We start from the raw sequence: 26,884 nt of genomic DNA, 5'->3' as shown, positions 1-26,884 counted from the left end.
AGAACTTGACTGGTCCAAACAGAGCCCTGACCTCAACCCCATCAATCACATTTGGGATGAACTAGAAGAGATCGCGAGCCAGGGCGGGGGGGGTGCAACTCCATATTGAAGCCTATTGTATTAGATCGGGATGTCATAAAAATTCATGTAGGTGTAATAGCCAGGTGACTATTTTATTATTCAATATATTTTTTGGTCATTCATTTTAAGAATTCCATGAGGTTGAAGATTCTATCATTACAGCAAATAAACATCTAATCAACGTGAATGAACTGTCAAACACTACTCACATTTTGTAACGGAGACATTTCAAATTTGCATTAACTGCCACAAAGTTAGAAGTTTCAGTCTAAGAGATAATTTATAGGAGAAGATGCTCCCATGAATTGTATATCATCAATGTCGTCATCATCATCATCATCTTTCCTGGTGACAGTCACAGATGAATTGTAGATGAAAATTCAAAGTTTCATACAAAGTTTATGAATGGAGGTAAGGCCATACATATTATTTGCACAGGTAGCTTTGTTCTCATGGTAAAAATCACGTTATCTACTTAAAATTGTTTCAGAGCAGTTTAATAACTTTACGTAGGACTTGACTGGTGTCCAAAAATCAATATCCATATAATCAGGAGTAAGAATTGCTGCACATCCAGTCTGCACAATGTACATTTATTAGTGACAGTTACAATGTGCATATCTGAATATGGGAAGACATTTTATTATGTAGATTTGAATGGAGATACGGTGATTTTTTTTAAATTTTTTTTAAATCACCCAACAATACAAATTTTGTAAATTGTATTAATTTTTTCCCTGAGACACTGTAAAAGCAACCCTGGCAGGGATAATAAAATCAGGCTGTTTGACTATGGCTTTTTAATACCATTTGTTTAACACCATGCGGCAGTGATGCTAGAGTATACATTTCACTCTGAACCGATCCAGACATATAGTAGCAGGCTACTGGCTGGGGGTCTGGGCTTGCTCCAACTTTAGGTCCTTGGCTACCAGAGCAGCTGTGACCTGGTGCATGCAAGGCCGGTGTTTGAGGAACGTCTCCACCACCTCCGCCCGGAATTTCTCAAAGCCATACAGCTCCCTGAAAAACACAGAACAGAGAATGAGGCACGGAGCGGGCGGGAGAACGGACACACCTACTGAAGATAGACAGAGAAAGTTTTTTTTGTCATATGCACAGAAAACAAGCAGTTTCACTGTACAATGAAATTCTGACTTTGTACATCCTCCTTTCAGCACAGAAAATAGAATAAGAATCTATATTAACATAAATACGTAACAAATAAACTAGTAAGATGTCTCTGCATTTTCAGAGGTGGAAGTGGTTGGTGTTGTTTATAGTGCAAGGTCGTTCACAAGCCTAATTGCTTGTGAGTAGAAACTGTTTAACAGTCTTGTTATCTGGGACTTCACACTTGAAGTAACAAACCTCTCCCCGTGAGGGGATCGAACCCAGGTTTCCCACGACAGGTGGGGATACTAACCACTATACCAACGAGGAAGTACTGGAAGGAAGCCTTATGACATCGCAGTTATCAGATTTGTAAATGTCCTGAGGCAGTTTAATAAGCAAACAAGTCAGAGAGCCAAACAGTTATTGTTGGGTTGCATGTGCAGTTGGGGGCTGGGGAGCAGAAACTGGTCGTTACCTATAGAGAGGCCGGGTGAACTTCTGGCGTCCTTGCTCTGTGGCCATCTTCAGACCAAGAGGCACTGCCTCCTCCCACTTGGCTCTTAAGCAAACACGGAGCCATCTAGAAAAAGCAGGAAATGCATGTAGAAACATTCCTAGCATAACTTCTGCAACTAAAACATATTGTGACATTACACAACACAGCAAGGCATAATACTAACATACCGGACTCGTATTTCGCAGTTGTTTTTGCTATTCAGGTTGTAAACCTCCTGCATCCTTTTCACATGGGACAATGGAATAGGCTCCTAAATGGACATGAAATTTAAATAAAAATCTGAACAAATTCTATGGAACCAAGATCACCATCTCTAATGAAAACCACAATTAAGGGTCCATCAGAATACCTCCTGCAGCAGTAAGGACAGGAATTCAATTATCTGGTGAGAGGAAAATCCCTGTATATCCTCTGGGCCGAAGCTGGCCAGGTCTTCCTCTTTCACCTGGGGACAAGGAGCAGCAAGTTGTGATTGGTCAGCTAGCTAATTATAATAATAGCAGGAAATGCAAAAAAGGAGGGAAAGAAATTGAAATAGCCCGCTTAAACCAATATAGGCCAGTGTACTACAATCACAGTTTATGCATAGTGGGTTTAAAAGCTCCACGTATGTTTTCCACTTGTTCTTTGGCTTTTTTAATACAAAAAATGTTCTGGTGAAGGAGAATGATGAAGGGTGACTAAACCATGAGAGTCTGAAATAGCACAGAGCCTCTGTTAAAATCATTTCAGATTCTAACCAATTTAAAACAAGCAAACAGACATAAATACACAATAAAAAGCTAAACAGAGTAACATACAGACAGATGCAAGATAAATGCAAATCAGTTCCTTTGTAACTACAGGCACAGCTGGGGGTTGTGAGGGAGACACGGCACCTTGGTCCATCGCTGGCAAAGAGCAATGCAGGCATCTGCCAGGGTGCTGTCATACCTGTGTGGGGACAGAGCTGCTGTGAATGAAGCAGATCTACACAACAATCCCACAACACAGCAAGAATGCAGGCACGAGCAAACACTACAGGAAAATTGAAATGAAAGGTTTTGCTTAAGGTGCCAGTGGTATTTCAAATGTTCTATGACCTACCGGATTTCAACCAATGATCTTTCAGACATGGAGTATAGAGCACTAGCTCTCTAACACCCGCCCCTTTGTCTTTGTCTACCATACAGTAGAAAACACACCAAGTTTAACTCATTTCAAAATCCTGTTACTCAAGTAAAAGACGATGCATGGGTTTTTAAAATGAAGTTCTTTGTTTACAAGGCTACCAGCACTCCCCGTTCACTGCATTCTGGTCTGCCGATTCCATACCCCCGCTCTAAGCCGACTTACTCTGGTTTAACTGGGGGCATCCCTGGAGTGTGAAACCAGCTGTTCCAGTCCACTTTATTCAAAACATCCACCTGAGGAGGACAACACTTAATGACTACAAAAACGAAAATCTAAAGGGTATTCTAAAAATTTTAGATGTCTAGGTTATAAATGATTTTTTTTTTTTCAATTTTCTTTGGACTGCCTTTGCTATACGCTTGCATACACCATTCGGAGATACCTTGTCCTTAAAGTAGACATACAGGTAGTTCTTCCAGTCTTCGGTGATAACACTGCTGTAAGCAAACAGCTGGATGTAGGATTTAACAAACCCCATGAAAACCTCTGCAAGCAAAGACCCAGGAATGTTATTTAATAGAGAAAAGCAATGAAATTCTAAGCGCCCATTGTTTAATTCAAATACTGTAGTGTATTCATTGAAGTCATTAATAATATCACCCTCATCAATAATAAATTTTGCATGTTCTATCTAAAATGTGAAGTACGGTCAGAATGAGTGAAGATGTATACAGGAGGTTACCTGGGCCACCCATTAATTCTTCCAGGTGGTAGAGCAAAGCAAAACCCTTTTCATATGGAACTGAGGAAAAGGCATCATCAGGGTCAACATCTTCCATGTTGATGACCAAGTTTGTGAAAGGGCTTTTAGCACCAAAGGTGTTTACCTGTGAGACAGGAGAATCCATTAGATGACAGACATTCACTAGCAAAACAGCCATCTGTAGTAATAATTTGGCAGATTGAGATTTAAGTGTCTTATGCAGCAGCCAAGTTAATGAATTCACTTCCCGATTTATCCATCCCAATCTGTCCAAAAACTACTCTGCTAATCTTACTGCTTCCTTCAAGTCGTTCCAGCCTCCCATGGCCATGAACTGGCGGAACTGCTCGTTGTGAAGATGCCTGGCAATCATTCTCTCCAGGTACACGGTGTGGCCCTCATTCAGCCTGAGAAAAGTGTGTCAGCTCACCAGCATTGCAGTTTACACGAGAACAATCCCTAATTACTACAACCTCAGTTCATAACATTTGCAGTCCACACTTTTGATACTCCCAGAAAAATGCATTTTGCTTTATGGCAAAAGTTTCAAGTGACTAGCTATTGAATTTCAGGAAATTTCTTATGAATACCATGTCTAAAAGAATCAATGAACACATTCAGAACACATTACAATGCATTAATAAAGAATTGTAAACATGGCTATAAATATTTATAAAAAGGCATAACACATTATATCCATGTTTATTATGCATTATGAATGCATTCATAATCTCATCTATGATGCACTTCCTTCATAAATACATACCTTCATAATGCAGTACAAAGCGTCATCAATTCTACCATTATAATCCATTATGAAGGTATCTAAAGTGCACGACAGATGACAGCTTTAAGTGAAGTATCAACATTTCTATTAACTTACTCCAGTGTTTTGGATATTGCACATTTTCTATGCCATCACTTTTTTGTCCCACAAATACTCGTTTTGAATTTTTCATGAATTACAGAAGTTTGTTTCCAAGCATACTAATGAGATCTACAAAATAATCACCATGTCATTTGATTTTAGACTAATGTGATTTAAGAGAGAATTTTCATGACTTCTGAAAAGCACACCAACACTTAGGTCAGGTAGTGTTCGTTGCAACATACCAGAAGTGCTCCCAAGTCCTGTTGGTAACCAAGTTTCCAGTCCAGCTGTGAGAGATTTCATGAGCTATTACCTGAGGGGGAAAAAGGTCTAAATATCAAAGATGGCTACATATTTTTCTGTATACAGACTGCTTAATTTAGTCACTTACATTAGACAGGGACTTGTCACCTGCCTGAAAGACAAGAGAGCAGTTTAAAGCAGTGTCCCTGCTGAGAAAGGCATCAGGTCCTTCTGACTGACAGGACCACACATCTGGGGAACCTGGTTAGACGTGGTGCCATGTGAACACTCACCAGTAGGGTGGGTGTGGCGAAGGTCAGACAGGGGTTCTCCATGCCTCCATAAGGGAAGGAGGGGGGGAGAACCAGGATGTTGTACTGTCCCCAAACATACGGGCCAGCCAGATTCTCAGCAGTCTTGAGCATGGACTCTGTCTGAGATGTGCAAGACATTTTAATGGCCATTTTGCACATTTATGCAAATGAAGCTGCATATTTTTACTAAAGCTATCCAGGATTTGGTTCATTGCTTCAAATCCAATATTGTCAAGAGTAAACTGATCACCAAAAGTATATATTCCAAAATGTATATACACCAAAATTTATATCATGTAAAAAACATTAGGAGGTTAAAAGTTGAATCAGTATATTTTATTTAAAAAGTGAATTGTACATTAGATATTAAATCATTTTAATGGAAATTGACTCATTCTAATATCTTAATGAAGAGCTCAAATCACATTACATTCTAGTTCAAAATTATGCAGGGATTTAAAGTTCTATAGGGTTCAAACTTTCTCACCATTGTATATAGTAAAGCAGTTTAGAGATTTTAAATCTGCAAAAATCGATGAGTAAATATTTTTATTTTGTATCACTACACTGAATGAAGTTTTCAAAGTAATACAATAAAACCGTTTTTGTGATTCATTTTACATAATCAGAATAGTAATATCTATCAAGACTCTGCTGTAATTTGTCATATTTTACAGTCTACAGTAAAGTAGAAGTTATTTTAAACCTTCAGGTTCTTCTGAAAACCTATAGAATATACACTGTTCTTGAACTTCCCCAAAAACACCAAGTCAAATTTAAGGTAGTGTCCTAAAACATTTACCTCTGTGAACTCAAATGCGGCGAGATCCACCATTTCCTTCTCAGACCACACTGAAGACCTTGGTCCGATCTGTCTGTCAGACATATTACCTTTCAAGAGCAATACTAAAAAAAACCAGTTTACATTACAAACTTGGAAGGTCAAATTTTCAGATGGAAATTCTTACACATTCAGTACACAGCTAATAGTCACCAAGGCAGAATGAAGTTGAGGTATGTACCTGCTCTCTAGTGCCCCCACCACAACGGCGATCAGATACGATGGCATGGGGACCTGCAGATTTTGGGAGGATGGGGGAAGGGGGGGGGGGGACCACCAATTATTGGCTCAGCTGGAAAACACACCTTGCTGCAGTCACAGCTTTCAGTAAAGTTGTATCAATATTGGAATTGATCGATTTATCGCAATTCAGTTTGTGACAATTTTTCATTGATATTTTGAACCTTTGCATCACTTTATGAATTTGCTGCAGTACCGTTTTACTCCGGCACTAGAATTGAATGTTTTACTTCACTTCCCCCCCCCCCACCCCCCAACATTTTCTGATTAAAAATATGCTGTTTATGTAGCCTGTGTTAAGTGCACTGCAAAGTAAAAATGCAGTATAGTGTCTATTGCTGAAATGCTAAGGTACAAGTAAAGTCTATCATTCTGCAACAACTCATCAAATTTGCCTCAAATTTGGCTTGTTTAAAATTTAAGTAGTTCTGTTATTTCAATATTGGAATGTTAACCATCCGGATACAATGGCAATACCAAGATGCATCGTGGTGTATTCAGTCATTATACTGGCATCGTAATGAGTATTATAACATGGGCTTGTTGGCAAACCCCAGCCCTAATATTCAACGTCAACAGTCTTCATAGATACATATACATGTAGGTGGCTGTGGAGACAGAAGAATCTCATGTTTTGTTTGCCTATTACTGTTAATATAATATCATGCAAATAAAACATCAATGTTGTATTTTAATGGTCTCACCTGGCATGCCAAGAGGCACAATTACTGAAAACAAAACCCTGCCCAAAAAAAAACTCAAACTAGATTCTTGTCACCTTTATTTTCTCCAAGCAGATGACTAGAAGAAAAAAAGGAAAGAGGAGACAAACTGACCGTCTGCCTGAAGCGGTAGATAGTTCGGCTGCTGTCTTGGGGATCCACTTCCTGCCCGTCAGGCACCGCGCTCATAAGAGCCACCAGGTCCCTGGGAACAGACACCTGTACACGCACACGCACACGCACACGCGCACACGCACACGCACACACACACACACACACACACACACACACACACACACACACACACACACACACACACACACACACTTTATGACATTGCTAGTTAGTGTTCTTTACACCTAGCTTACCGGGCAAGAAGGCTAATATTATATGCATTTTTTCCCCCAAGGAATTTCATCAGTGCTGACTGGCAAGGTACAAGGAAAAAAAAGGCAAACTATGTGTGACTTTTTCCCTTAACATCACTGCACCAACACTGTCTTAAAACAAAATATCACACCCTGTACTACACCCACTTTCGCTAGATGCTGCGAAGACGACGCGATTTTTTTGCACTAGTGTGACTTTATCAGTTTCTGCAGCTACAATCACTGGCTCCTTTTTCAATACTGTTCCATCTACCTATTGGTCCTCTTTAAGCTTGGCTAAGACAAGCTTACTGATTGGCCTCAGTATATCAGTCAGAAGTCCACTAATCCGTGGGCTAAGCCTGTGTGCCTGTAATCACAAGGCCGCCGGTTCAAACCCAGCCTCAGCACGGGTACTTGAGCAAGTCCCTTAACCGCTGCTATGGGTGGCAGCCCTTCACGGACAACTTACTCCACAAAGAGCAAGTTGAGAAAAGCATAAAGACAATTTCCCAAACAGGGAATAATAAAGTATCGATTAGAAGGCTATTCATGCGACAAACAAATTGCATGTACAGGATCCCTGTTTAGTTAATCATATTCTCCATCCTCACCTACTACGTTCTCCCATCCTTTATATCAACTTTCCCCCATCCCCTTCTGTACCGTGGTGCCCTTGCCCTCTCATCCCCAGTTGCCAAGTGGTTAAAAGGGTTTCTAGATATGAAAACTGCAGCGATGGTAAGAATTGAAAATTTTATACTTAGCTCCCACCTAGAGCTGGGCGATAAATCGATGTAATCGATTAATTCGAATTTACAGTTCAGGACGATGTGTTTTCATGAAAATCGATTTTATTACTTTTTTTACACACGAGCGCCAAAAGCGTAACTAATGCGACGCACCATTCTTCACGGGTGAATTAGCGCGGCGCACCCAAACACTGTAGCAGATTCACTAACATGGCAATGACAGGGGAAAAGCTGGCGCTTGTGCCCAAGAAAGGTGTTGCCACATTTGTAATATGGAATTGGTTCGGTTTTGCGAGGTCGGACACAGGCCAAACAAGTCCTCGTTGCAAAGACTTTAAAAACTGTTGCAACCAAAGGAAGCAGTGCGACTAATTTATTCCAGCATGTAAAGCAGAGGCACGCAGCGGAGTGGGAGAAGTGCCGCTCCCAGCGAAATGAAAATAGCCGCAGCACCAGCACAACAAACAAAGTAACCGTCCCTTACACATTTTCGAACTATGTGCCATATGATAAGAATTGGGCACGATGGAAGGCGATAGCAAACGCTGTTGCGATGTATAGTGCAAAAGACATGGTGTCCATACATAGTGTGGAAAAGCTGGGATTTATTAACATGCTAAAAGTTTTAGACCCGAAGTACGTGCCTCATTTTTCTTAACACTGGCAATTTTAATGGCATAAAGTATTTACTTAATACCAAGCTGACATAAAATTGTGTGGTTTTTTTTCTATTATTATTATTACTTATTAGTTTTATTTATAAGTTTGAGGGCATATTGTGTTGTTGCCAGTTTGAAAATAAGCTATAGAGAAAGCTTTCTAAAAGTTTTTACAAGTTTCTAAAAGTGTTTACAATGGCGTGGTCTGCCATCTCACTTACAAGCATCTTTTATGGCTTGTCAGATTGCACTTTAACCCTAAAGTAAAAAAAGCTAAATAAAGTTAAAACTTGTTTTGAACCATTTTTGTCATCTGTAGTTTGATTTTGTGTAGGGGAGGGGAAAATCGATTAAAATCGGAAATCGGATTTTTTGTGAAAAAATCGGAGATTTTATTTTTAGGCCATATTGCCCAGCTCTACTCCCACCAAGGACGGTTACGCAGCTGCATTATGAATTATTATTTGAATTGACACATTACGTTAAAGTCTTTTGGAAACCAATCACCAAGCAGATGGACTGGGAGGCTTATGCAGACAGATGTTACAGGTGTTGCGGAGGCGACAAGCGAGCTTACCTGGGCATAGTAGGTGTGCTTCACCGATGGGGTGTCTTGGCAGGGCACCATGCTCCTGCAGTGAATGGCCTAAAGTGCACCATTCCGAGCCCCACCCAAAAACGAACAAAATAACATCAATAGGAAATGGAGCAAGATAAATACAATGCCAAGAAAAAAAAAAGCCAGCATGGAAAATTAAAGAACCATGACAGGAATGATATGACATGTTCCAGTAAAGATAGCTGCTCTTTGGGCTAATTCTTCATCTCATTAAAGTCTGATATATATCACACGATAAAGGTTTGAAGTGTTAATCCTGCAAACACCCAATTCAGGCTTCTGTGATTAAAGGTGCAGATAATACCAGGGGTGCCTTTACCCTGTTTTATTAGGGCTAACCAGCACAATCAGCAGAAGCAAAGATCAGACATAAAAACTGGAATTATAATTTCAGGTGTCAGCATAACGGAAGAACACAACCAACTTTTGCATCACTCTCTACATAGGTCTACTTCCCCCTATATATAAACATTTAAAACATATTAACACATAAAACTTCAAAAGACTAACTTTAGGCAGTCCTACTCTTACCAGCAGAAACTTTTCTTCCCTCAAAAGAACTGAAACTGTTTCCAAGAAACATGCCTAGAAACTTCTGTGCAATTCTGAGAAAAAAACCAAGCACAATGGCAGGAATTCCAGCCAAAAAGGCAATACTGCATGCAGGCATGCCCTGACTGAATGGGAGATATTTACCTGGCACTGGCTGAAGAGGTAGGGATGCTTCTTCCCAGCAGTCTGTTCAGGAGTGAGCCACTGAAGGGCTGAGGCTTTGGGGGATGTTTCGAAGGTCACCTCCACAATCACATGTTGACCCCTGTGGGAATGACACCCAAAGCCTTACCTCAACTGATTCCAGGAAAATGCTACCCAACAAATGTACCTTCACACACTTTACAAGTATGCCTGAGAATGTAATCAGCTTAAATACATTGAGATAGGCCTAATAGAGGCCTGATTTATTTTTATTTCATATTTATACATTTCATTATCAGGTCTTGAGGTAGTACAGTATAATTTTCATAGACTGTAGAATGTCAGTAGCATCTTGAAAAGAATCGGTTTGATGTTGTTGGTTGTTTCTTAACAGTCACCAATTGCAACCCACAGAACACTTACCGGGAGAGGTCAAAGGGCAGTGTGATTTCCAGAGGAGCTCCCTTAAAGCTGTGTGATGCGCCAACAGTAAACTTAGCTTCCTGTCCATTGGCTGTCACCTTAAAAATCTTCAGGTCCTTTGTATCAAGAGTCTGTTGGGGGGGTGGGGGGGAATGTTCCAAGCAGAAAACATAAAAGTTTTCACTACCCATTTTTAATGTAGCCCTATGACCCAGATTACACCATGAAATGATTTCATTATTCCACACATTTAGCCTACTGATATGCATAAATTCTCCATTGGAAGTATAAAGACCCAGAAAATGGCCATTTAAGTATTTGCCAGCAATCGACATCAGCTTGGTGGCACCTAATAGTAATAATTATATAACAGAATTTTGCATGAACTTGTCCTATCCATCCTCCTAAGGCAAGCAACAATATTATTATGAAGCCTGTTGAGCTGGCCTGTAGCCTAACCATAAATTTTGCGGGTTGGATGGCAGGGGATCAGTAACCTTACCGATAGGTTGGCAGTGAGAGGATGGGGCGGGAGCAATTCAGGGGTAATAAACCTATACTTTTACTACCTGGCTACATGCCTGCTGTTGAGCAAAGCACCAGACGATTTCATCTGCCATCCACCATTTTAGCAGCACGCCACTTACTGTACGTATACGGCATATAGGAGAACAATCTTATTTGCATCATTATTTCTTAGACTTTTCAGATTTTTTTTTAATACAAACTGTGTGGTTCCCTACATTTCATGGCTGTTGGAATATAGCATGTAGCAATCGCGAGTGGAAAACCATGAAACGTGAAGTTCTACTTTTCAGTGACTGACTATAGCATTCATCATTTAAATCTACTACAGGCAAAAAGAAATACAGTGACCAAACTATATATACAGCTAAACAGACCAGTAGAAACCTTTCTGCAGACCAATAGACCTTTCTTCCAAATTTCACTTATTTCGAACGAATACTACGCAAGGATCGAAGAGGAAATCCAGGTGTGCAGCAAAGATTGCCTGTAACTTTATGAAACTATGATCAATAGCTAATCTAGAAATATTCCAAGTCCATTATCAGCCATGAAAATATGTAGGATTTTATTTAAATTTGCGGTATCTATGTTCCCCTTTCTAGAAGTTTATGGTTTGTCTCTTGGAGGCAGTATCTTTTCACCAGTCATCACATCTTACAACCTTTAAACTGTCCTATCCATCACTCTGCTTAATAATCACCACGATCATTAAAAGGAAAGCGATAAGACTACGCACGTATGCTTCATAAAACCACCAATAAACTAATACTTGCATGTCTTTACTGCATTTCGATATTTCGGCCAAACAGAGGAGCGATTGTGGAGAGCAATCTACCAGTTAATCGAGGTCAACTTCGCCAAAATTTATGGGGAAAAAATCCACCATTTATAACAAATAAAACTATTATGTATTGTTTCACTTCTGAAAGCAGAAGTAGCGCGTTATATGTGCGTTTAAGAATTATGTACATGTTGTGGGGACTTGTTTTTAAGACTGTCACTAAATTTAAATCGGCACTGTTTTTCTGGTCCACGTCCTTATTGGTTATGTACGTCAAAGAAGACGAAAACGAACCTCAAAATTTCAATGATCCGTACGTATACACGCGGTGCTCTTCTATAAGCGCAGAATAGCAATGATTTTTAAAATTCGTGAAAAGTTATACTTAAATATATATTGCATATAATTTTACATTTCTTTTTAAAACAACTTGACACAAAGAAGAAGGAAACCGGCACATTTCATTAAATGAAATCCTAAAGTAAAGTCGCTAAGCCTCCGTTTTGATTCACTGAACGTGGTAGCCAGCTAATCGGTACAACAGATTGCATTAAATGCAATTCAGTCTTTCATAAAAAATGTAGCTCATGACCGATATGTGCAAGTGAATATATTGCATATATAGGAATAAATAGCGTATTCGATAAGTCAATACTAAAGAACATTACGGAGACACAATTGATTAGCTTTGAGTACTGTACCAGGGTGGAAAATTTATCTTCCAGAGCTTCAATGGTGAGAGCAACCTTCCCTTTTAGAACCTGACTGTCAAAATCGACACTGTATTTCAGGTTCAAGTGCTTGGTAATGCACTTCAAAAAAGACGAGAACGAAGACGCGTCCGCAACAGCAGCCATGGTCCTCAGTGTGCTGACACATGACAGAAACCTCTTTTAAAGGAATTCTTTACGCTATACTGACGTTAGTGTTGCATTGTGGGATTTGTCGTTTGTACTCAACGAGGCGATGACAGATGACAAAAACCTTATATCTATAGTTTATTTGTAACGGTACACTCTTATATGGCATACCGAAACCTATTTTGGGATAAATTTTTGTTACTCTTTTAATAAAAAAAAGAACTTAGGGCTTTGTAATAGCATAGATTTTTCTTTGAAATCGGACTTCACCGTTGCATACAGTACCTACTATAGTTTTTAGTTGTTAGTAAACGTTGGTTTAGTCTAACTGGGATCTCTAAATTGCCCACAGTGTGTTATTTTATGGCATACAATATGATTTGAAATACTCAAAATACAATGTGCAACAAGGACAAAGACACTATAAACAGTGTAACAATATACAATGTAGAGCCATGGGATACTGGGGTACTTTCTGTACACATAATTAAATATAAACAAGTGTCAGAGAGCTAACTATAGCAGTATGCTGGATATCAATCATTGCACACAAGGAAAATATGGCAACACTATGGTCCTAACACCTTTGACTTTATACCATGTAAATGAGATGAAATGTGACCATTTCATAATAATATAATAATAATAATAGTGGTAATAGACAGTAGGTAAAGTGCCATTGAGATTAAAATAATAAGATGCGGTAAATTTGCAAGCCCTCGCAAATATTGCGTCCTTAGTTTTGTTACGCGTTAACTTGCTGCGATCACAGGATAGCGAAGTATTGGAAGGACCGGTTATGGTTCAGCATGCTTTCATCTGGACAAGCGATTCGGAAAGGACAGAAACCGGGAGCGGTGCCCCCTACAGCACGCCGATGGAAATTCTGCGTATGCGAAAAAGCAAACGGAAAGCGCGGTTTCCCTGGCAACAAACGTCAGACGTACGTACTACGTAACGCACGCGGGAAAAAACAAAGACAGCCGGGACTCTGGTCTTGAAAAATATTTCCCTAAGATGCAAACACCGAAATAGTTTAGGATATAGCTGGATGCATTTTTAATTAATAAGTTGTAAGTAATACAGAGATTATACCTAACGTTTATATTTTAAAGGTAAGGCCTTTGCACTTTATTGGATGTAGTTTCCGTTGATTTTCGGTTTTTGTAAGCTACCGAATACTGTCCGTTAGTGTGTTCATAAATGTTATTGTAATATTTTCATAATATGTATGCTTGATATTGCTGGTAGAAGTATTTGTGCAGGATATAGCAACTGCTGGGCTTTGGAAAAGGGACTGCAGAGGTTCATTTACCAGTTTAAAGTAGCAGACAGTTTACAGTGAGGGCAGAAAAGCTGTACATTAAACCTTTAAACTGGAATAAGAAATCTACGAACCAAATTATAATTCTAAGAGGCCGAAACCGCGTCTACATTTAGAAATAAAAATGTAAATGTAACAAAGTGAGATTGCAATCGATTATGACAGGTAGAAATGTCATATTAACTGTTATCTTTTCCTTCTGTCACTGAGTTTTCAGTAGGTAAGTGAGAAATGATGGACACAGCAGAAACTCGATTCGCCCACTTGCTACAGCCCATCAGAGACCTCACTAAAAACTGGGAGGTGGACGTGGCGTCTCAGCTGGGGGAGTACCTTGACGAGGTGATCGTTTTGACAGTTTAATGAACATGTACTAGCTGCTTGTATGTGGTGCAGTTCTACTAACATAACAACTGCCAACCTTAACACATTACAGTTAATCTAAGAGCACTCTACAACCTGCAGATCTGAATGTATCCACAATACATTAATAGAGTATTTTAGTCATATTTCTCAGATAAAATAGTATAAATTAATATTAATATCCTATTTAGTTTATTTTCTCTTAGTTTAAAGTTTAGGGAAAAAACATGTTAGAAAGTGTCTTGTGATATATGAGTAAATACCATTTTTTCTTGTTGAGTTATGTTGTCAGTGTAATGACCATAAAAAGCAATTGTTTAATGAACATGTCACAGTCTCTCATCTTATTTCACAGTTGGATCAGATTTGTATTTCATTTGATGAAGGGAAAACCACCATGAACTTTGCCGAGGCAGCACTGCTGATTCAGGGATCTGCTTGTATTTACAGTAAGAAGGTGTGTAATACATTTCAAAGAGGTTGCATTTTAACTTCCATAATCATAATGTTACTGGTGTTGTTCTTAATTTAATCCTATAGACAGTTTCCAGAGTGTATGTGTCATAGCTACACAAAACAAAAATATCTAGTAAAATTGCAATTCTGCATGATACTGTGTTGTAAAAACAACTGGATTGTTCACAGATGCAAAATGAAATGTGAATGTTTTGACTGATTTTTGTGTTCATCCATGTCATGGTAACCTGAGAGTAAATATCAATCCTGTCGTTATCCTTGTTGGCGAGAGTAGATATGAGACTGAAGATTATCTTTTTTTTGTTGTTGTTTTCTTTTAGGTGGAATACCTTTATTCTTTGGTGTATCAGGCTCTGGACCTAATCTCAAACAAAAAGTAATTTTAAATAATTGTTCTTTATATATTAATCGTTAAATAAGCATGAGAGCAGTGACAGGTATCTATAAGAGTATATGAGTGGTTCGGTTTTTTTAACATCTGATTTTGTGTTAATATATACTATAATTTTGTGGTAATATAAGCGATAATATGGTTTGGTTTTTCTCCCCACACAGACGCGACAAGCAGGCAATTACTGTTGGACAAGATGGTACAGACAGTGATGTCACATTTGCAAACAAAGACAAGATGGAGGTAAGGATGAAATAGAGGATTGCTTTGGCTTGGAAGACACAGGTCCAAATTCAGTTACAATAAAAAAAGAGTAAATAAAGGCAGGTTTTTGACTATTGGGAAGTATAACAAACTGTGATTGATGACTTTAAATTGATTTGTTTAAAAAATTACAATAAATATATACTTTGTCTTTTACAACATATCGAATTCCTTCACAAAGGAAAATATATATTAGCTATAAATCCTTGGTACTTCACTCATATTTCACAGTCATGCTGACTCAACTGCCCGTGGATTTAATAGTACTTTAATGCAGCATCTAATGTAATAGTTTAGATTTTTTCTCCCTCTTTAGTCAACTGACTGACATCTTCAAATTACTTTTGTTCTTCAAATTTAACTTTTATTTCTCCTTCCAGTTTTTGACCCTAGATGACATCAGTGAGAAGAATTCACCAGCTGTTGACATGAGAAAAGATATCGCTGATGTATGTTTAATTTAGAGCTGTTCATGTCCAGTCCTTACAAACTTCTCTCTTTATTGACAAGAGTATGAGTTAACTGTTTTTTTCCCTCTTCTCACTTGGTCACACTATTAGGGTATGGAGATTGTTGCCCTCACACCAGAACCTCTGATACCGGCTGAAGAGCAGGAGAAGAAGAAAAACCCTCTTTACAGGTATTTCTACCAAACCAGTAACTTGAGCTGCTGTGAAATGAAACTGCTTTGTGCCTTAAGAAGAAGTTTGGAATGAGTGAGTCCACCTTTGTAAAAAGTCAATGGTGCAGCCATGACTTGCAACCTATGACTTACTGTTTGTTTGTCACTCAGCCGTCATGGGGAGTTGCTTGCCAGCTGCAGGGACTTCCGCATGAACAATTGTACACCCCATGCCAGTGGGATCATCCGGCTGGACCCAGCTGTTTCACCATCACATTTCTTAAAGGGAAAGACACAGTGGAATTCTGGTGGGTCAGGCATAAATTCCAACTCTTGGGTTTTCAGCCATGCATCAAGTTTTGATTGGATGCTGTGGAAGTGTGTTACTTAGCATGCTTTTGTAGAAACCGCTATAATTGAAAATGTCAGTCATTCTTAGGCAGAATGAAGCACATTATTTTGCATTCCGGTGCTCAGATGGAAGCTGTGGAGCTGCCCCTGATGGCAGTGATGATGACGCCCCATTACCAGTCCTTAACCTATCTACAGCACCAGATGAGGAACCTGCACAGCTCCCTTATGGTGAATTTTCAACATGGAGCTTTAACAAAGTGGTTCCTTGTTGGCAAAGACTGGTCAATCTGACTGTTGTGTACATATAGTGCTGTATTATCACAGGGAAATGTCTTTATGCATTTTTTGTTATATGCACAGAGGACAATAATGATGCCGATGTCTTCTTACCTCTGGGTGACTGTGGGATAGAGGTGGACCAGCCTCCCAGCCCACATGTGGATAGACATCAGGTACTTTTCATGGTGTGTGTGTGGGGGGGTTGTCCTACCATGTAAGAACATTATTTTTTGTTTTGGAAGCTACTGTAGGAATCAGGGATTATTTGTCTTTAGAAAGAGCTATATGGGAAGTTCGTATGCACATAGGTCTGTATGTCTCTTTTACTGTTTCCTCAGGCTCCCAAAGAGAAGCGAATGCTAAGGGAAAGACCAGCTACTCAACACCCCCCAGAGCAGCAGAAGGTATCAAAACAAGGTTTCACGGTTCAAAAAGGGATTCCGCTATTATTACACTGTATGTTGTCCTATTTATTTATGAGTATATCCTCTGTTCTAGGAACTCCCAGATCTGTGGCAATGGCTGGACCCTTTCTCTACCTCAGAGGAGAAACCTCTTAAAACGGGTAAGAACTTGCCTTCATATTCCTGTCAGGCAGCAGTAGTGTCTGAGATTAATGACTGATATATATATATATATTTTTTTTGTTAATCAGTTTTTAGTAATTTAAATGTAGTTGTAAATGTAGTGTTACATCACATTCATATATTAACCTTTGACTTGTCTGATATTTATTGTGTAAAATTGAAAGGATTTTTATTGGTGAATATCATAGTTGTGTTTTGGTCATGGCCTTTCACAGTGTGTAGACCGATAAGTGGATGTTTTAAATTCTTAGGGAAACACTTCACCATTCCACGGGGTGTGCAGGATGTGTCTGGAAACAAACGGAAGAGAAAAGGAACTTCCAAAATTCAGGATTTCATGAGCTGGTTCAATGGCACATGTGAGTGTATATTATGTGCAGTGTTTCATATCACGTGCATAGAATTCAGATTACTTGGGGAACCTGTTGGGGCCATAAGGTCATCGTGCCTTAGGAAAGACGAATGAACTGTTTATGTCCAGCTGGAGTAATACTTTACTAAGAACTTATGAGGTTTGTTTTTCTTACTGTAGCATCTGAAGCATCTCACCATAAACCAAAGAAGGGGCCTACCTTTGCAGGTAACTGAAGTTTTCCTTTTAAATGGTTAAATAGTATCTGTATTTTAAAGCAATCTGTAGTTAATTAAAAATCCATACACCCATTCTTTCAGCAGTATTATTATTATACAAACTAATGAAATTACACGGTTTATTACTCGTTTTATTTAGACAATGAATTTTATCATGACTTGAACTGTCAATGGATGCTTTTGTTTCTCAGACCTGTTGGATATTTACTGGAGTCACATGAAGGAAAGACAGAAGATGCAGAAGACTTTCCAGAGAAAAGCGGTACATGCCATTTATGTTTAATACTCAAGTACATGCTATATTATACTCTGAACAAACTTTGCTTTTATTGGCTCTTTCATGGCCAATGAGATGATCTCTGCTGATAATATTTCAGGGTTTAATGTCTTTACCTAATGAGCTGGAGCTGGAGGATGCTGAGAGGCAGGCTGAAGAGCTGGAGGCTCAGCATGAGGCTGTCCTGGACCAGGATGCCGGGGGTAGGTTTGAGGGGGAGATGGTTTGACTCATCCTGCTACACCTTTGTTTGAATAGCTATAAATATCTGAAATAAAGTCCTTCATACTTAAAAGAATGAAGAACTGCACTTGGAAGCAGGATTATTGACTCGGAAGGAAGTTCAATAGGGAATCAATGCTGAGTGACAACCTGGCCTTTTCACAGATGATTTCTCTGACCATGAGAACTATTTAGATGAGGAGCAGCCAGCAGTCTTGGAGGAGCAGAACCTGCCCATAACAGGTACTGGAAAGTCAGCCACTGAACACACAATGGTGATTCACTGTCTGGGAGTCCCTGAGAACTGGCTTGGGAAACTCTGGTTTGTTAGTAGTGTATGATAGTGTGTGTTTGTGTGTGTGTGTGTGTTACTGGCTGCGATTGTAATATGTTGCTTGTGCTTTGTCAGCTTCCCAAACGGAGAAGATGAACTATGAGGACCTGGTCAAGAGGAATGTGGTGCGTCAGGCAGCAGTAGTGTCTGAGATTAATGACTGATATATATTTTTTTTTTTTTAGTTAATCAGTTTTTAGTAATTTAAATGTAGTTGTAAATGTAGTGTTACATCACATTCATATATTAACCTTTGACTTGTCTGATATTCACATCCCTAATTTGGGGAAGGATAGGTCCTGTGTTTATGTAAGTTGCAATTTCAATTTCAATCTGACCGACTCATGTGACTTTACAGGAGCTCTTCCTCGTGAACTCTCAAAAGTATGCCCAGGAGACTGTTTTGTCACGACGTGTGAAGGACTGGGAAGAGAAGATAGGCCCTCAGCTGGCTGAAGAGGTAGAGCACATGTCGTATTTCACATAGTGTTTAAGGAAAACATGTATCCTCAAACAACTATGGTTATTGTAATTTAAGATCTATATAAGATGCAATTTAACATGTTAAAGGCCAGTGTAAAAGGGATTTTTACGGCTGCTGAATCCCTACACTCTGCTATTTTCAGTCATTTTTGAATGTTTTTTTTTGTGTCACTTTCAAGAGGAAATTATGATGAATAAAATGTGCTTTTTGTTTCTTTTTTAATTTTACAAAAACTAGCTGCAAATGACAGTAGTGAGAACTACATTTCAGGAGTTGTGCCTGTGTATTTGCCATTGTTATTTTAAAATGATGAAACATGCAAATGACCACATAATTAAACATTAGACATACAAATAGTCCAGATTGTAGCTCTGCAGATAATCTTCACCGTGCACTTCCTATTCACCTCAGGAGGAGAGGCTGCCTTTTGACATCCACAGCTACGGGAACAATGTGGTGTCCATATTCAGAGACATTGGCCAGAGATTGTCGTTCGCCTCTTTGGTACAAGGAAAGGATAATCATGAAGTGTGTCGTTACATGCTAGCTTCATTGCAGCTGGTAAGTTTGAAAGAAAAACAAACAAAAAAAAAACATCTAAACACCTGTCACTTAACTGTGTCAATGCAGCCTAGCTTCTTTGACAGGATGTAACTCTTACATATAATATCAGAATCAGTTGTCAAGGTGTCATGTCTTTATATTTAATGGGTAGAGTTATAAAGTTAAGAGTTTTTTTTTTTTTGTAGGTCTGGGTGGTGTAACGAATTTTGATGGTATACTGATGTATTTGCAGTTAAGATGTAAGATGAGATAATACTGTTTAAATTGATATATTTCAATTGTGTTTTAAAATATGAGCGAATATTTTTAATAGAGACCTGTAATATTTCTTCTTGGCTTTAAACAGCACAAGAATTTGTTCGTGAAGTTGCACTGAATCCCAGAATTCACATCTAAAATGAAAACATTTTAAATTTTTGCACAGGTCCCTTCAGGGGCTCTGTAGTTTGTAGGCATAATTTATTTTGTCTTTTTTTTTTAGACTTCTGTTTGAAATAAAGAACTTTTCCATACTGAGAAGTTGTAGTTGTATATTTGCAATCTGAATTTATTTTTTATCACCTTGAATTTTTAGCCTACTGCATAGAAAATACAGAGAGAGACTGTATATCAAGGTGTGCATTTTGCTTTTTTGAGAGTAATGTCAGGAATGTGCTTTCTCCAGTTGATATTTAGTTTTTTTTATATTCCCTATGTTTTTAATGACGACAAGCTATTTTGTTTCATTTCATTGGACAGCCTGCTTAGTGGGTGCATGTACTCGGTTCACTGTGGAAGCCATGCCTTGCACTGTGGTCCTTGCTCCAATGCAGAGCTTTCCTTCACTTGCTGTGGCATTTTATCTGGCAGGCGAACGACTACACCGTAGAGATTGAGCAGGATGAAGGTCTGGAAGAGGCTCTTGATACCATGACGCTAACTCTACTCAGCAAGCACAGAGCCCACGAGCGTTTCCAGACCTACACGGCCCCTTCCATTACCAATTTGCAGTGAGCTCATTCTCGCTCATTCTCTAAATCTAAGTATCTGCTACTGTCGCTGATTCTCACTCAGATACATTCACTCTCAATGGATTCATTTAAGCACGCTAAATAATTCTTGATTAAAAACATATTGGATGTCATGTACATATTGCAGTAGGAAGTAAAGATGAATTGTGTACAAAATATTGTTTTGTTGACTGGAACATTTGACTGCCCAACTCTTGTCTTAGGTACTCTTACCATGTTTTTACACCACAGTAGTAACATTAACACAGACTGGCAGACTGCTGACTCCAAAAGAGCAACGATATTCTCAGATCAGTGCCACTCAACTATGACCATGGCGAGTTTTAAGTGCAACCAGTCTGTCAGACTGTTAACGTTTTTGATTTTGTATAAAAACAGGGTAATTGAACCAGTTCCAATAAAGCCACAATTTAAAATTGTACAATAAGTGGTTTAAACTTGTACTTTTGAATAGCAGTATAATTATATATTTAATAGTTGTCCCTCTGCTTCTGCTTTTTTCTTTTTTTCCCCTAAATAACTATTTAGGGATTAAAAATCAGAACAGAAATTGAGTTTTATATATTGTGGAGCTCATGAATAATGAGATGTATTTTTATATATAAAAAACTGGAATATGAAAAGGTCCCAAACTACAAATTAATTTAGATTCCCTACTGAATTAGTTGTGGAGGATGTGTATTTCATCCCATAGTGCCCAAAGGAGGCATTACATTCACCGTAACTACATGACAGCCTGTTTATTGGAAATGTACGGTCTCCTCATGTCTTTTTTTTTTTTTTACTGTTGTACAGTAATATGATATTGTACAGTAAGGATGCAATTCTGATGTGCTTCTGGTTCTTTTTCTATCAGTAAGTCAACTATTTAGAAAAATAAAGTTTTTGAAAAATTAATACATTAAAGAATGTGTGTTTTTTTTTTGGGAACGGCATCTTCTGATTTTATAAAACCACTTTGCATGAGTGGTAAAAGATCAACAATGTTATTTTTTGCAGGCCCACTAGGGGGAGAAAGTACCATAGAAATGAAATTCAGTCATTCAATCAACTGTGTAACGAAGCATAATTGTATTTTACTTGTGGGGAATACATGTGTCAATGCAGACACTTTTTCATTAAGATAACTCAAAAAGTATTTCACAGAACTTATTCAGACTTTGTAGTGGTATGTTGGACTACTCTGCAGATTACATAGCCTCATTAATAGTCTCAGTACTAGATTCTGAAAAAAACAAGATTTTCTTGTGAAACTCAACATCCCTTTCAGAATAGTGATCATCTGGAACTCATTTAAATTTTGAGACAGATCACCCCAAAATTACAGCAGCACTGCATTGAGATATCAGAGAAAAGAGCAGTTTTGACACTTGATCTTGTTTGGCAATAACCAAAAAAGTATTTGACAGATTGTTTTCTAATTTGTAGACCATTATATGGTTGAGGAAATAGAAATGATCATATATAAGACAACTTGCCCAAAAATTAAAGCATTTCTGCTTATTAGTAACAAATGAAAGGTGAAAGCACATGACATTTCACATTGTGAAGTCAAAAAGTATTTTTCATTACTGGTGTTTTAATGGTAAAGTGGGCCAAGTCTTCCATTCATAAGTGCTTAGACACTTAGGACTGGAAGTCTGTTGATACAATTGCCAACTGAACAAACATTGTTGCCTTGCAACCCCAGATGTCTCTTAGCTTAGCAGACAGCAGCCATTAAAATAGTATGTCAGCCCCCAATATAACTAAAGTTGTCAAAGGTTTGTGGGATGTTCTAGGCTGGTTTCTGAATTATGGATTAGTTAAAAATCTTGGTTTTTTTTGTTTCTGATAGATAACCAGCTGCTTTTGGCTCAGGTTAAAAAAAAAACGGCTAATCCTTTTTCATTTGATGTTCCGCAGAGTATTTCTCCATGCCATGCCCTAGAGGGAAAGCTGGATTGCCTCCTCCAGTATTTTTTTCTTTCAGAATAGGGTTGTCCTCTGCCCAAAAATAGTCATCCTTGGTCTGCTGTATCTTTTGTATTAATGGCCTTGCTTAACAGCTGATCTTTTATTATGAACCACTTGCTTTGTCTAACATCCTGTAGACAAATTTGTTGCTGTACACTTACTTTGACTTTTTGTTGTAGTTTACATTTACAGCATTTAGCAGACGCTCTTATCCAGAGCAACTTCCATTTCCCAAATTCAGGGACAGTCCCCCTGGAGCAAGTTGGGGTTAAGGGTCTTGCTCAGGGACCCAATGATGGTAGTGCTAGAGGTGGGACTCAAATGATCTTTTGGTCCAGAGGCAAGGATCCTAACCACTAGACCAGCAGTTGACATAATTACAAACATGCCCCTTACTTGCACAAAATGTTACATTTCTTATCAATAAAGTTACATATACAATTTATTCAGTAATTACCTGTCTTCAATGCCAGGTGATTGATCAAGAAGTGACACCAGTTTTGCATTCTGTCAAGGAAATGTGCTTTAAGTTATTTGTTCAGGTAAAAGAAGCTTTACAGATGGACCTTGCCCTCACTTGCTCACTGTAAGAAAAAAGATGCCCACATTGATGAAGATGGACAAAATGGGCTTTCACTGTGAGTGAAGTTGCTGTGACCATTGTCAGGAGAATGTTCTTTACCACAGTCAGTAACATTGTTACTGTCATCTTTTTTTGTAGTGATTTGTGCACAATCCAGTTTTATTTTTTCACTTTTAATGATCGAGTTGAGTTGTACTGTTCTGCCAGCTTAGCTATAGTTATCCAGTAAACAACATTTCAGTGTGTGAATTCTCAAAGACACTACCAGCAGTTTTTCTAAGAGTACAAAGTACCGCGAGTAACAAAATCATGCCATTGTTCCATGTTGCAAAAATACATTAAGTAGTATTATTACAAGATTCTGAAAGAACCAAGATATATTAATGAAATTCCACATCCCTTTCAGAATAGTGATGCTTCATTAATTTCCATGGGGAAATTCTCTTTTTGCCTTCCCCATCTCGCTCTCCATGAGACACACAAACAGCAGCATCCCTAGAGTTGGGGATTAAGGGCCTTGCTCAAGGGGCCCCCGATTCTGCTGAGGCTTGAACTGGCAGCCTTCTGATCACAGCCACAGAGGTTTAACACACTGAGTCACACACCACCCTCTTACAAAAGTGAAGCTGCTGCCAGCACTTAACTGATACTATACTTCAGAATGACTTGAGTAAAGATGTATTTGTAAAGTGACGTGGTCATTCGCAGTTAGATGCAAAGTGTTTTTTTTTTCTATTCTCTTTTACCCTAGCTGCTCTGTGGGGTGCATCAACAGAGCAGGTTGGGATAGTTATTTCTGGTCCTGAAAGAAGAATGTAACATTTTACTTTATTAGTGTTTGAACTAATAAACACTGCTAAATCGTCGTCGTCAAATGAAAGATTTTAACTGGATTGTAGAGTTGGACACGAAAAAGGAGAAGTCAGTATCTAACCTGTTGGAGCAGTGTAGAGCAGTGTAGAGCGGTGTTACCATGCACCTCCTGGATCCTCATCAATACATTGTTTTTGTGACTCCTGTTTTTTTTTAAAACTTGTACCTTTCCTGTAAATTAAAGAGCTTCTGTTCATTTCACAGTTTTTTCAATAACATTTAAAAACCTATACTTTGAACACAATATTTCAAACCTTTTCTTCAGGTACCTAAATAACTCATTTGGCCAAACCTTATACAAAACAGCATAATACAAGCAGAACTGAAGATCTCACAAACGTTTTTTGCATAGCCTATATCATCCCAAAGCACAAGTAACCAGAAAGCAAAACTCATGCATCCACAAGGAAACACTCTTGGCGTGTGGCTGTCATGGTTTAAGCATTTACAAGTTTCGTTTTAAAAACATTTTTCAAATAGTACAACCAAACAATAAGAAAGCAGTAATGCAGGTTGAATATAGCAGTGTGGGTTAAGGTTCTGAGCCTGTGGCAGTAGGTCACCAGTTCAAATTCTGTAGCTGCCTCTGCCCATTTGCTCCAAGGATAGTGGATGACGCTGCACTCTGATCCTCACTTGCATTCAGGTGAGCTCTCTGCTTAGTAAAAAAAGACCCCAACATCTGACAATGAATCTGAAAAAGATGGCGAGAAGAGTGAAAGATGTCAAGGAGGATGAAGAAAAGGAGCAATACAAGTTACAAATGAGATTAGGAAAACAATTATTGATCATGTTCTTGTCCATGGTATGAATGAGAGGAACCAGCCAATGGATCCATTTAAATCTGAGCCACTTCTCAGTTGCATCAATAACCAGGACATCATCCTGTGCCTTTCCACTAGCTACTACTACTTGTGACTTGGAGAGTCTGCAGAGTGGCTGCACAAGTCAAAAACAGGTAGATCCACAGCACAAATCTGGAGTTTCTCTGGGGGCAAGTTACTTCTTACAGCCTGTCAGTCATAATGACAGTTAAAGGATATTGAAGAAAGACCCTTTAGTGATTTTCTTCATTTTACTTTTATAAAAACATAGCACTGAGCAGAGGCACTATAAATAAAATGCATAACTTGGCTGTTTGTGTGTGTTTGTGTGTGTGTGTCTGTGAATGTACACATGCACATGCTCACAAAAGTTTCAAATGCCAGAGTGACAGAAAGACGAGGGTAGAAGTTTGCAGCATTTCTCAGCATGCAGCTCTTCTCTTAAGGTCAAAAGCCATGTGTCATGCTTTCTATTTACACTGACTCTCGTCAGCGCCGTGACATGTCCTGAGTCACGTTCATTTCAGAGTCAGCCCATTGCCGTGATGTTCTTCATGGTTTACAAATGGAGCAACAGCTTAAACAAGATATGAATATACCATTTTAAAGTAGAACATAAGCTTTTCATTTGTGGATTTTTACTGTCATCAGTTATTTAAACTTAAGGGCAATGCAACATAAAACAAAACCCCCACATAGTTACCTTTCATATATATAATACAAGAATTAACCACGAAAGAAGAAAACTAAACATAAAAACACAGATGTTCTCAGCCTGCTTTTGTAGTTGGGTGCATGTTCTCATAAGTAATTACAAAGAATGCACTTTGAAATATTAAGGCTTAAAATAATTGTCAAACTACATAAAGTATAATAATATCTAATTTTAGGTGCATTTAATAAAAACACCCTTATATCTGTCATCATTGTGGTATTTCCCAGGCCTTGGACAGGGGGCTGTATTTTAAGAGATTGTATGTTCTGTTAAGTGCCATGTTCAATGTCATACATGATATGGCATCTATAGTGAATGAGAACGTTGTATGTAGAGCTGACATTCAGAATTCCCTTGACTTATATTCTAAAAAAAGAAAAAAAAAATCACCAAATGCTTCTTCTCTATGGATAGTTCCAGCTAACCATGATAATTCTTCCTTATAGTGAACTGATAATCAAAGTTCAGTTTAGTAAATTTAACTGTCCATAAAATTTACAATCACAAAACATACAATACGCAATATTAATATATTTATCACTTATTTATTCAAATGGTACCAAACAGAAACAACATCCTTTTAAAATGTTATTCTTTTCACTTGTATGAAATTGATTCATTTGAGTTCACTTTTCTTGACAGGGATGACATTAATAGTACCCACTATATATGTGTGTGTGTGTGTGTGTGTGTGTGTGCGTGCGTGCGTACATTTATAGGTACTCACTCAAAGACATGTGATATTCACACCACTTATGCATAGTATAATAACAACTATTATTAACCTGGAAGACACCAAGTCCATTAGTAGGGAATGATACAGGGGTCCTGTCTCATATATCACCTGGGCATGAATGGCTCACACACTCTGAACAGCTACCCTGACATGCGCTAAGTGACGGGTGACTGCCAATGCAAACAATATTAACCACGTAGATCAATAATCCTGTTCTAAATTCACTATTTGAATGTACTCATTGAAGAAGTAACGAAAACCAAAAATTCAAGATTAACAAACCATTTTTTTTCTATTATAAACACGGTCCCTAAAGTTACATGTTTACATATACCTCTTTAACTTTTAAAGGAACGTGGAACAATTTTTAAATTGTAATTCTGATTATTTAAATGACTTTGAAACCACTTAATACATATAAAGATTTTTTTGAGGATTGAACTATTTTGTTGGCTGTATGACGTCAGATTTAATAATACTTCTTTCTACGGGGAAGGGGTTACTCCTGCATCAGATCATTTCTATTAATAAATGACCTTGTAATGGG

The 26,884-nt window shown here is 38.3% G+C and overlaps 2 protein-coding genes across 5 annotated transcripts; one reads left to right on the top strand and one right to left on the bottom strand.

Moving 5' to 3' along the window:
• Window positions 1-562: 562 nt before the first annotated feature.
• Window positions 563-12,543, bottom strand: LOC111847041 (leukotriene A-4 hydrolase-like). The gene is made up of 19 exons (XM_023817884.2): window positions 12,349-12,543; window positions 10,339-10,469; window positions 9,916-10,036; window positions 9,178-9,246; window positions 6,936-7,040; window positions 6,041-6,093; window positions 5,821-5,893; window positions 4,998-5,138; window positions 4,853-4,876; window positions 4,704-4,774; window positions 3,886-3,997; window positions 3,570-3,714; window positions 3,270-3,373; window positions 3,050-3,120; window positions 2,593-2,647; window positions 2,064-2,159; window positions 1,882-1,964; window positions 1,673-1,777; window positions 563-1,104 (listed from the first exon to the last, which is right to left on the bottom strand). The coding sequence occupies exons 1-19, from the start codon at window positions 12,502-12,504 to the stop codon at window positions 966-968; spliced, it is 1,854 nt and encodes a 617-aa protein (XP_023673652.2). The 5' UTR covers window positions 12,505-12,543; the 3' UTR covers window positions 563-965.
• A 673-nt stretch (window positions 12,544-13,216) lies between these two features.
• Window positions 13,217-21,547, top strand: ncaph2 (non-SMC condensin II complex, subunit H2). Of its 4 annotated transcripts, none has more exons than XM_023817889.2 (21): window positions 13,217-13,622; window positions 14,042-14,173; window positions 14,550-14,651; window positions 14,992-15,047; window positions 15,227-15,305; window positions 15,707-15,775; window positions 15,887-15,966; window positions 16,120-16,256; window positions 16,426-16,530; window positions 16,714-16,754; window positions 16,920-16,985; window positions 17,080-17,146; window positions 17,420-17,527; window positions 17,701-17,748; window positions 17,951-18,021; window positions 18,137-18,239; window positions 18,424-18,501; window positions 18,668-18,717; window positions 18,951-19,052; window positions 19,488-19,637; window positions 20,490-21,547. In XM_023817889.2, the coding sequence occupies exons 2-21, from the start codon at window positions 14,063-14,065 to the stop codon at window positions 20,631-20,633; spliced, it is 1,767 nt and encodes a 588-aa protein (XP_023673657.1). In that variant the 5' UTR covers window positions 13,217-13,622; window positions 14,042-14,062; the 3' UTR covers window positions 20,634-21,547. The 4 variants fall into 4 exon arrangements, with proteins under 4 accessions (XP_023673657.1, XP_023673656.1, XP_023673655.1 ...); XM_023817888.2 differs by having other exon boundaries at window positions 13,219-13,622; window positions 14,052-14,173; window positions 16,663-16,754; XM_023817887.2 differs by having other exon boundaries at window positions 13,220-13,622; window positions 14,049-14,173; window positions 16,663-16,754.
• The last annotated feature ends 5,337 nt before the right edge of the window (window positions 21,548-26,884 follow it).

Source organism: Paramormyrops kingsleyae, chromosome 1 (genome assembly GCF_048594095.1).
Source record: "Paramormyrops kingsleyae isolate MSU_618 chromosome 1, PKINGS_0.4, whole genome shotgun sequence".
Taxonomy (NCBI): domain Eukaryota; kingdom Metazoa; phylum Chordata; class Actinopteri; order Osteoglossiformes; family Mormyridae; genus Paramormyrops; species Paramormyrops kingsleyae.
Note: the sequence above shows the minus strand (reverse complement) of the source record. Positions and strands in the feature narration are given on the sequence as shown.